At 38.6% G+C, this 12,234-nt stretch overlaps 1 protein-coding gene across 1 annotated transcript; it reads left to right on the top strand.

Annotated features, from left to right (window-relative positions):
* The first annotated feature begins 2,576 nt into the window (after positions 1–2,576).
* On the top strand, positions 2,577–5,933 carry UBQLN2 (ubiquilin 2). The gene has a single exon (XM_081794196.1). The coding sequence runs from the start codon at positions 2,895–2,897 to the stop codon at positions 4,764–4,766; it is 1,872 nt and encodes a 623-aa protein (XP_081650322.1). The 5' UTR covers positions 2,577–2,894; the 3' UTR covers positions 4,767–5,933.
* The last annotated feature ends 6,301 nt before the right edge of the window (positions 5,934–12,234 follow it).

Raw genomic sequence — 12,234 nt, 5'->3', positions numbered from 1 at the left:
AAAAAAACAGTGTAATATTACTTTCAGGTGTACAATATAGTTATTCAATAGTTCCATACATCACTTGGTGCTCATCACAACAAGCAATCTCCTTAATCTCAATTACCTATTTCACCCATCCCCCCTCCCATCTCCCCTCCAGCAACCACCAGTCTGTTCTCTATAGTTAAGAGTCTGCCTCCTGGTGACCTCTATCTCTTTTTTACCATTCTGTTCATTTGCTTTGTCTTCCAAACTCCACATATGAGTGAAATCATATGGCACTTGTTCTGACTGACTTATTTTGTTTAGGGTAATACTGTCTAGCTCCATCCATGTCCTTGCAAATGGCAAGATTTCATTCTTTTTTATGCCTGGGTAATATTCCCTTGTATATACATATACCACAACTTTTTTATCCATTCATCTATCAAAGGACACGGGCTATTTTCATAATTTGGCTATTGTAGATTATGCTGCCATAAACATCAGGGTGCATGTATCCCTTTGAATTAGTATTTTTTTCATTCTTTGTGTAAATAACCAGTAGTAAGATTGCTGGATTGTAGGGTAATTCCATTTTAACTTTTTGAGGAAACTTCATACCTTTTTCCACAATGGCTGCACCAGTTTGCATTCCCACCAGCAGTGCAAGAGGGTTCCCCTTTCTCCATATCCTTGTCAACACTTGTTTCTTCTGTTGTCGATTTTAGCTATTCTGACAGGTTTGAAGTGGTATCTTACTGTAGTTTTGATTTGCATTTCTCTGATGGCCAGGAATGTTGAGCATTCTTTCATGTATCTGTTGGCCATCTGTATATCTTCTTTGGAAAAATATCTATTCATGTATTCTGCCCATTTTTAATTGGATTATTCAAAATGGATTAAAAACATAAATGTGATACATGAAATGATAAAAATCCTAGAAAAAAAATCCTAGAAAAGAACACAGGCAGTAAGATCTTTGACATTAGCCATAGCAACTTCTTTCTAAATAGGTCTCCTGAGACAAGGGAAACAAAAGCAAAAATAAACTATTGGAACTGCATCAAATAAAAAAGCTTCTGCACAGTGAAGGAACCAATCAACAGAACTAAAAGGTAACCTGTGGAATGGGAGAAGATATTTTCAAATGACATATCTAAGAGAGGATTTGTATCCAAAATATATAAATTCGTACCATGTATATGGTATATATATATATATATATAGCCATTAGATCATGACCTGAGCCAATGTCCGACACTTAACCAACTGAGTCAGCCAGGTGACCCTTCTCTTTCTTAATCTTAATTAAATTAGGTAAACATGTTAATGTTTGCCACTAAAATTGTATTCTCATTAATTTCTACCTTTAGTCTTCCCCCAAATACCTTCTGAATTTTAAAAATTTATAAATGCAGTGCATTCTTCTACAAACTATAGGAAAATTTAAAATCTAATTTAAAAAATGAAAGGAATAGTTATTCATAATTTCAACACTAAATAATAACCAAAATTAATATACCAGTGAATAGTGTTCCAGATTTCTATTTATGCATACACTTAAAGAGAATTTACCTATACAAATTGTTTAAAAATAGTTTTAAAATAAAAAAATATCTTCACTTTATCTTTTGGTATTGAAACATACATCCTTGTATAATTTCCAACTATACAGAAATATAAAAAGCTGAAAGTGAAAATACTGTGATTTCCCTATAACTACTATTTATTTCATACATATCTTTAAAGATACTTTATATCGTGTGAATTAACCACCCATTTTTTACACACAGTACATATTATTTTATTGTATGATAATATATTTCACCAATGCTGTGCGATTATCTTTAAAAATAATTTTTAAGATACTGCAGTTCATATACACTTTATACATATATATTTTTGCATCCTTATTTAGTTTCATAGGGGAGGTGTCTAAATAAGGCATTTCTAAATAAAGGTGGAAATATTCAAAATGTTGATATATATTTTCAAATTGCCTCACAATTATAAAATTTACACTTTAACGGACATGAGAATGCATTTTCTCAGCGCTTTGTTGACGATAAGGTTTATCATTATTTTTCATTTTTACAATATGATAAAGGCAGATGTAGAATCTCATTATTCTAATTGAATTTTTTTATTGCTAGTGAGCTTAAGCATCCATTTTCATGCCCATTGGCCATTTGTGCTTCTTCTGTAAAATGCATGCTCAGGCCCAGTCTTTTCCCCTTCCCCCACTGGGGGTATTAATCTTTTCCTTTTTGCTTAGTCGGAGTTCTTTTTCAATTTTCGTCTTTTACATGGGGTCAGTTTGATTCGGGCTTTCATCCTTCCTTGCCTTATGGAGTGCATATATATTTACATATATAATATATTCTCCATTGGTCTTTTAATGTCCTTCTCAGAAACTGGCTCCTTTTCTCTCTCCCTCCCTCTTCCCTCTTTTTTCTCTCGTCTTCTCTTTTCTCTTTGTTTCTTTCTCTCTTTGTTTCTCTCGCTCCTTCGCCCCCACCCCCCCACTACAGAAGTTTTTAATTTTGACCGAGTCGAATCTATCATTCTGGGCCTGGCGCCGCGTCAGCAGAGGGGGCGGGGAGGCGAGCTCGGAACTGGGGGAGGGGACGGGGCGGGGAGGAGCGGGCAGAGCGGCTGCAGGAGTTGCTGGGAGTGCGCTTGGTGTGATCACTCAGCGGCGAAGGAGGCCCAGAGACCTGAACGGCAGAGACTTCCCCCGCGGCCTACGGAGCCTTATCTCCACTGGAGGACCAGGGAACCGCAGTCTTCATCACAGAGGTACCGTGCTCTGCGCTCCCCGCCCGGCCCGGCCCAGCCTGCTGTGGCGGCGCCTCCTTCCTTCCTTCTTCCCTCGCTCTCTCTCTCGCCCGCCCGCGCCTTCCCTGTCTGCCTGCGTCACCGCGGCCGCCATGGCTGAGAACGGCGAGAGTAGCGGCCCCCCGCGCCCCTCCCGCGGCCCTGCTGCAGCCCAAGGCCCTGCCTCTGCCCCGGCCGAGCCAAAAATCATCAAAGTCACTGTGAAGACCCCCAAAGAGAAAGAGGAGTTCGCGGTGCCCGAGAATAGCTCAGTCCAGCAGTTTAAAGAAGCTATTTCGAAACGCTTCAAATCCCAAACCGATCAGCTAGTGTTGATTTTTGCCGGAAAAATCTTAAAAGATCAAGATACCTTGATCCAACATGGCATCCATGATGGACTGACTGTTCATCTTGTAATTAAAAGCCAGAACCGACCTCAGGGCCAGTCCACACAGCCTAGTAATGCCGCGGGAACTAACACTACCTCCGCGTCGACTCCCAGGAGTAACTCCACATCTATTTCCACAAATAGTAACCCATTTGGGCTGGGGAGCCTGGGAGGACTTGCAGGCCTTAGCAGCCTGGGCTTGAGCTCGACCAACTTCTCTGAGCTCCAGAACCAGATGCAGCAGCAGCTCCTGTCCAGCCCCGAGATGATGATCCAAATCATGGAAAATCCCTTTGTTCAGAGCATGCTTTCAAATCCTGATCTGATGAGGCAGCTCATAATGGCCAATCCACAGATGCAGCAGTTGATTCAGAGAAACCCAGAAATCAGTCACCTGCTCAACAACCCAGATATAATGAGGCAGACCCTTGAAATTGCCAGGAATCCAGCCATGATGCAAGAGATGATGAGAAATCAAGACCTGGCTCTCAGCAATCTTGAAAGCATCCCAGGTGGCTACAATGCTCTACGACGCATGTACACTGACATTCAAGAACCCATGCTGAATGCTGCACAAGAGCAGTTTGGAGGTAATCCGTTTGCCTCGGTGGGGAGCAGTTCTTCCTCCGGGGAAGGTACACAGCCTTCCCGCACAGAAAATAGAGATCCACTACCCAATCCTTGGGCGCCACCACCAGCTACCCAGAGTTCTGCGACCACCAGCACAACCACAAGCAGTGGCAGTGGGTCTGGCAGTAGCTCCAGCAGTGCTACTGGGAACACTGTGGCTGCAGCCAACTATGTTGCCAGCATCTTCAGTACCCCAGGAATGCAGAGCTTGCTACAGCAGATAACTGAAAATCCCCAACTGATCCAGAATATGCTGTCTGCACCCTACATGAGAAGCATGATGCAGTCGCTGAGCCAGAATCCAGATTTGGCTGCACAGATGATGCTGAATAGCCCAGTGTTTACTGCAAATCCTCAGTTGCAGGAGCAAATGCGTCCACAGCTCCCAACTTTCCTGCAGCAGATGCAGAATCCAGACACACTGTCAGCCATGTCAAACCCAAGAGCAATGCAGGCTTTAATGCAGATCCAGCAGGGGCTACAGACATTAGCCACTGAAGCTCCTGGCCTCATTCCAAGCTTCACTCCAGGTGTGGGGGTAGGGGTGCTGGGAACCGCTATAGGCCCTGTAGGCCCAGTCACACCCATAGGCCCCATAGGTCCCATAGTCCCATTTACCCCCATAGGCCCCATTGGGCCCATAGGACCCACTGGCCCTGCAGGCCCTGGCTCCACTGGCTCTGGTGGCCCCCCTGGGCCCACTGTGTCTAGCTCTACACCCAATGAAACCACTAGCCCAACATCAGAATCTGGACCCAACCAGCAGTTCATTCAGCAAATGGTGCAGGCTCTGGCTGGGGCAAATCCTCCACAGCTACCAAATCCAGAAGTCAGATTTCAGCAACAACTGGAACAGCTCAACGCAATGGGGTTCTTAAACCGTGAGGCAAACTTGCAGGCTCTAATAGCAACAGGAGGCGACATCAATGCAGCTATTGAGAGGCTGCTGGGCTCACAGCCATCGTAATTACATTTCTGTACCCTGAAAAAAAATGTATCTTATTTTTGATAATGGCTCTTAAATCTTTAAACACACACAAAATCGTGCTTTACTTTCATTTTGATTCTTTTAAGTCTGTCTAGTTATAAGTCTAATATGCATTTTAAAGTGGAATCCATCCCTCTGTCCCTCCCTCCTGTACTGTCCTTTCCTTCCTTCCATCCTCCCTCTTTCCTTCCTTCCTTCCTTCCTTCCTTCCCTCCCTCCCTCCCTCCCTCCCTGTTTTGAATGGTGGTAGTCAATGCTGTTTCACTCAAAGGTGTTGCATGCAAACACTTCTTGTTATTCTGCATTCTTTGTGATTTTTGGAAACTGGTATCAACCTTCACAGTTGGATGAATAAGCTTTGTCCTACAGGTGTCCACTTTATTTGCATTTTAAACATTAGCCTATGATAGTAACTTAATGTAGAATGAAAATAATTAAAAACAGAAGCAAACTATTTAAAGCTCTCTAATTTGTGGTACAATATTGCTTATTGTGACTTTGGCATGTATTTTTGCTAGCAAAATGCTGTAAGATTTATACCATTCTTTGGTCTTTTTTTGCTATATTTGTACACAGTACAGTAAGCACAATTGGAACTGTACATCCAGAAATATTACAACAGATTCTAAGCAGAACATGTGTAACTAAAATGGGAAAGAATATAAGAAATATTTCTGGAGCTAGGTATATCAAAATTTTGTAGAATCTTACAGCATCTTTGATAAACTCAGTGAAAATGTTGGCTAGGCAAGTTCAGTTAAAATATAGTAGAAATGTTTATCCTGGTATCTCTAAGTATACATTTAACTGTACAGAAAACTTACAGTGTGACATTGTGTCAACATTTTCCAATTAACTGTATATGACCTTAATTTGTGCAGCCTGAAGGATCAGTGTAGTAATGCCAGGAAAGTGCTTTTTACCTAAGACTTCCTTCTCATCTTCTCCCATAAAGAGACCCTAATAAGCATTTTGATCTGTAATTGGAAATGTAACTTTCACTGAAAAGTGTCATGTGATGTTTGCATTACTTTTACCTGCTATGTATAAAGGAAACTGTATCTTTTGACTCTATCAGTTATTTCTCTTGTGCACAGGGAAAAATGCATTAAAAATGACTAAATAAAAAAATTTAAAATGGATAAATCTTTCCTTTTTTGCCTTCTGGCTCTAAGATCATGTTTAATAGGATTGCCCCACCCCAAGATTCTATAAATTTTGTATTTCTCTAATTTTAATGGTTTTGTTAAAAAAAAATGCCTTGCCCTATCTGGAGCTATTTTGATGTATGAGTTTAGGTATTCCAACTTTTTTCCCCCAAAGGGTTAGTCAGTTCTTAGCCATTATTTATCTTGTTGCCCATCCCCCCATTTGATATGTTATATATATACTTATGTATATGTATGTGTCTACACACACACACACACACACACACACACACACACACTTATGTGTCTGAATACTCTCAGTACCACTGAATATTGTAGTCCCAGTCCACCATCCTGTAATTACTAATTTAGAAATAAAACTTCATATCTGTTTGGGTAAGTCTTCTATTCATCTTTTTTATTTTTATTTTTCACAGTTTTCTGATGATTCTGACACATTTATTTTACCAGATTAACTTTACAGTTAGTAGCCCCCGCCAATAAAGTTTGATTGGGATCGTATTAAATTGATATGATGTTAGGAACTACAGAACTGCAGTGCTTTCCAGAAAAAAATACATTGCCTCATTTTTTTTTTTATTTTTTAAGTTTATTCATTTTTGAGAGAGAGACAGAGTGTGAACAGGGGAGGGGCAGAGAGAAAAGAGACACAGAATCTGAAGCAGGCTCCAGGCTCTGAGCTGTCAGCACAGAGCCTGACGCTGGGCTCCAACTCAAAAACCACGAGATCATGACCTGAACTGAAGTCGGACACTTAACCAACTGAGCCACCCAGGTGCCCCATACATTGCCTCATTTTTAAAAAGTGTTTTATGTCCTTCAAGAAAGTTTTATGTATTTCAGTCCTATATAATTTATGATAAGTATATTCCAGGACATACAGGAAACAATACTGTGATTGGGAACTCTTTTTCTATATGTTACCTATATGATGATTTTTGCTATGTTGGGGAAGAATATATTTTCATAAATTAAGTTTAAATTGGCACTTTACTGAAATTTATTAATTTTTGAGATATTCATTTGATCCTTTCGAGTTATTCCTGGTAAGCAATCATATCAATTATGACTTACAATAGTATATTCTCCCTCTTTTCAAAATTTATAACATAGTTTCTGACTGCATGGGTTAAACTCTCCCAAAACAGTGCTAAATAATAAAAGTGACAGTGGCAATCTTTTTTCCCATTTTAACCAGACTATGGTTGTTGTAGCAATTCTAAATTGCATTTTTTTAAAAAAGCATTCCTATAGGAGATGATCAAATAAGTTTACAAAATGCTGTATACAATAGCCCCTCTTAGAGAGTCATTATGCAGTAAATATTGACTATTATTTTTTTAAGGAGTATGTTCTTCAGTTTAAGAGTAAAAACTATTTAACTTTGTCTAATTCAACATTTCCCAAGCCTATTTAAGAAATAAAATTTTTTCTTTTAAACACAACTAATAATATTTGGCCTATTAGTGTTCCTCAGAACAGCAAATTAGGAAGGGGGGGGTTATTATTTCAGTGCTGTGTGATGTTGGGTGTTTGAGATAATTACAAAGACAGAGTCTGCCATAATATATTTAATAATTTTAAGGACATGGATGATTTTATAGGGAAATGAATACCAAAATAAGACACTGGCATTGAAAATAGCAATAAATCAATAGCCATAGGAAAAATGATGTTGTCTGAGGCCTGTCTCAGACAATTTGGCAGGTAAATTTCTTTCAAACAGTCGAGGAATATAATTAATTATTCTTGCCAGATGTTTATCTATTTTTACACTTGATCTTTGCCAAAAGGCTAAGAAGCAATGTATCTATTTTTTAATATATTTTGTTTTCTCCCTGAAAAGATCCAGGTCTTTAACCTCTTAATTCTATTTTTTCTTTCTAGTTCATTAATTTTTGTTTGTGACTTTATTTACTCTTTTAACTATTCTTTATCTCTTAAATGTTGTAATATTATGTTCTTTTTATAGTTCTGCTTTTGTTTTGGGTTTTTTCCAACTATTATTCACAGTTTATCCACTTACTCATTATTGAATCAAGAAAGGTATATCCTAACCTGCTATCTCTTTCCCTCAAATAAAAGTATAGCAATTCTTACATGTTTTTACTGTTTACTTGGTTGTCACTCATTCCCTAAGTTTATACTACATGTCTGGATGGTGTAAGTGTATGTTGCTGGTTCTGTGATCCAGAAGGATGAGGTAATGACGTGGGAAGTAGGGCCAGGGGCAATCCTAGCATAAGTTCACCTCAAGACCCCTTTCTACATTTGCTCTTCTGCCCTCTCCATACGTGATATCATATATACTCTCACCATGTGTGTCGGGAGCAGGGAGAGTGAATACATAACATTGAAACAAGCCTTGCTGGTTCATTAAAGAGGACTCTTGCATCATTTTGAGCCCGCTATGTTTATTGACAAACCATTATCAGAGACTGAGCTTGCCCTTTGAGGAGATAGCCTGCTCCAAATTCAGTTGATTTGCAGAGTCAAAATAGAAACAAATTGAGTAATTCCTGTCAGGGACTGGGATTAGGGTATCAGGATAGCCATTTAGCCTGTGTCTCATTTTCACAAATGGACTTAAATTCAGAATTTTTACATTATCCTCAAATGAAGTGATTATCCCAGCCATAGATCCAGATCATCATGATGGAAAATGTTCATCATACAGTTTAATTTACTAAATGTAAAAATTTTAAACTATAGCAATTTTGATATTCCTAATTTGGCATTCTTTTATTTTAAAAATATACTAGGAGACTTAAATAAGATGGAAAGTTACTTAGGCTTCCCTCAACTTACGAGAGGTTTTCATCCCAGTCTTTTCCACTGTCTGCCCCCCAACTCCAGTCATTGCTCTCTAAAACTAGGTGGTATTCATGGGTTTCTGTCAGGATTTCTTGATTTGTTAGTATATCACAGAACTTCTTCAGATTGGTGATACTCTTCAAACTTGCTGCATCAGCATCATAGTCTTAGGGAAATTCCTTGAGTTCTGCTGCCCTCATTATAAAGGTTTTTCTCAGTGTTTGTTTCTCTGCGGTCTTTTTTGTTGATTTGTGGGAGGAAGGTCAAGAATTTGTGACCTGTTCTAATGCTACCATCTTCTTAGATGTCTGTTAGGATATTTAGGAGAAAAGCAATTTTCTAAAAATAGCAAAGAAAAGCATGATTTGGCAGACATCAGACAAGTAGCTTCATCATATGGTATACATGCTTACCTAGACATTAGACACTTTAATGATAGATAAACCTTGGCAAAAGCTACTCTAAACCAACAAAATCAAAATTGGGTAAGCCATCCTCAAAAAAGAGTTGTTGGTCCCAACATACATGAGCAACATTTATCAAAAGGATATGTATTAAGGCAAATAGCTCTAGCTGTACTGAGGTATCTGAGAACAGATTTGGGCTTCCCAAGAATACTTTCAAAATCTCATTTCAAAACTTGGCCTACTGTGTAGATTAGCACATGTAATTTCAGAAAAGACTCTATAATTCATTATTTTTAAAAAAATTTTTTAACGTTTATTATTGAGAGACAGATAGAGACAGAGCATGAGCATGGGAGGGGCAGAGGGGGAGACACAGAATCCGAAGCAGGCTCCAGGCTCTGAGCTGTCAGCACAGAGCTCGATGTGGTGCTCGAACTCACAAATGGTGAGATCATGACCTAAGCTGAAGTTGAATGGTTAACTGACTGAGCGACGCAAGCACCCCTCTACAATCCATTATTAAAAGAATAGTTGATGAATGTGGAAAAAATTTAAAAAGATGATTAGTTGGCCCTGGTATGGATTTCACAAGATTGTTTTAGACTAAATTTCTCTGTTAGACTGGGATAACAATAATAGCTAATATATTCATGGTTATGTTCAATTTTCATAACCCAGTGTATAGATCAGGAAAAGTACTATTATCCTTATTATCCAACCCAGTTTATAGATAAGGAAAAAAGCTAAAGGAGGTTAAGTAATTTTACAGGGTCATATCACTATTAAGTGACAGAGTCAAAATTTAAACCTACTTCTGCGATTGCAGAGTATGCACTTAACCAGTTCACTATTCTGCTTCCCCCTGATACTATTAAATTATACTGGCCTATTTATCATAAGAGATATTATAATAAATACTAACTGGCCTCCTGGGTGTTGTTGAGGAGACACATTAGCTGTTTTTAAATGAATACATCTCTGCTTCTATTCATCCTGGAGCAGGTTACATAAAAATGCATGTGTGAGAATCAACTCTGAAACAATCAATAACTAGAATTTGGAGATTTGTCTTTCTGACTTTTGAATTGTGGGTAATATTTGAAACTGCCTGTCCTTTAATACTTCTGTCCACAGTGGCCTAATACCTATGGTATGTCTCCAAATTGGCAATCACATGGGCCACTTGTGCTTCAGCTGCTCTGGAGGATGCCTGTCTTTTATTGAGTTGCCTCCTGGAGACCTCCAAAGGCAATAAACATTGTGTACTTCACCATGGCATTTGACAGTTTCTCAAAATATTCTTGAGAATAAAATGGAGTAATATGAGCTAGATGATAAATACAGGATATATATGGGTTAGTAGTTTGAATTGACTGTTCAGCAGTGTCTCAATGTAGACAAGAAGTTTCCAATTTCAGTTCTTTCCCATTGAAATTATTTTTCAATGACTATTATTAAAGCATAAAATAGCTTTCTCATTCCATTGCAAATAGAATAGAATTAGAAAGCAGAATAAATGCACTGGATGTTGTTAGCAAGATCCAACAATTCCTTAGCAGGCTGAAGAAAAAAACAGCCAAATTTGGCAGGATTAAATTGAATAGGATCAAATGTGAAGTCTGGTAATTGTATCAAAAATTCTGTTACCAAAGGTAAATGGTTATGTGGCTTAAAAACAGCATATGTACAGAAGACTCCATGGTTTTAACTTACCGTAAGTTCAACATGCACCAACTATGTGAGGTTCTAGTGCACACACACACATATGTAATGAAATCTTAGGTTCCATTAATAGAGACATGTTCAGAACAAAGAACTCTTTTGTAATGTTTTATTCTGTACTTTATAGCTTATGTTGAGAGATTTGGATCATTTCAGAGTGCCAGAATTAAGATGGACACAGACAATCTGGAAAGTAACCAAGATGGTGACTCATTTACAGACACACAACAATCATTGAAAAGGTCAAGAATATTTTAGTCTAAGGACTGGTGTTTGTGGATACTTTCTTCAAATAATTGAAAACCTTGTCATAAGAGGGGTAACATTTACTCGTGTAGCTCCAAAGGGCAGATCAATTCAAATGTTCCAAGAAATCAGGATTTTGGCTTACTGTTAGAAACTTTCTACCCATTAATTGAAGATACTCTCCTCTCTCGAGCTCTTTAATGGAAACCCATTTTTTTATTTGAATTTCAGATAGTGAATTTTTTTAAGATGAAATTTATTGTCAAATTGGTTTCCATACAACACCCAGTGCTCATCCCAACAGGTGCCCTCCTCAATACCCATCACCCACCCACCCCACCAAACTCCACACCTGAAAAACAAATAATCCAGTGAGGAAATGGGCAGAAAACATGAATAGACACTCCTCTAAAGAAGACATCCAGATGGCCAACAGGCACATGAAAAGATGCTCAACGTCATTCCTCATCAGGGAAATACAAATCAAAACCACACTCAGATATCACCTCACGCCAGTCAGAGTGGCTAAAATGAACAAAACAGGAAAACTATAGATGCTGGAGAGGATGTGGTGAAACCGGAACCCTCTTGCACTATTGGTGGGAATGCAAACTGGTGCAGCCGCTCTGGAAAACAGTGTGGAGGTTCCTCAAAAAATTAAAGATCACGGAAACTCATTTAAAAGAAATATTCAAGAATGGTTTATACATCAGGTAGAACTTTGAGTAAGAAGATCTCCAATGTTCCTTCCAAAGCTAATCTTCTCCCAATGGAGTTTAAAGCTTCTGACTGAAATTGCAAGGTCTGGGATTAAAGTTGTTCCAGAATGACGTCATGTTACAGACTACCCAGCATTTCTTAGTTTAGTAAACAGCAACTCAGATGTAGCCTGCATACCTTTGTTGACATAAAATCTGACTAAATCCAACATTCACTTTTTTTTCTTGCTGCTACCCATGGGGAAATGACTCAAACTGCAAGATCTTAAACTCAATGTCAGAAAGTGTTGACAGCTTCGAAAGAAGAAATTGGAGATAGCTGACGTCAAAGGAATCTGGTTTGAGGGTGAAGGTTACAAGTGTACTCTGA

Source organism: Panthera onca, chromosome X (genome assembly GCF_046562875.1).
Source record: "Panthera onca isolate mPanOnc1 chromosome X, mPanOnc1 haplotype 2, whole genome shotgun sequence".
Lineage (NCBI taxonomy): Eukaryota > Metazoa > Chordata > Mammalia > Carnivora > Felidae > Panthera > Panthera onca.
Note: the sequence above shows the minus strand (reverse complement) of the source record. Positions and strands in the feature narration are given on the sequence as shown.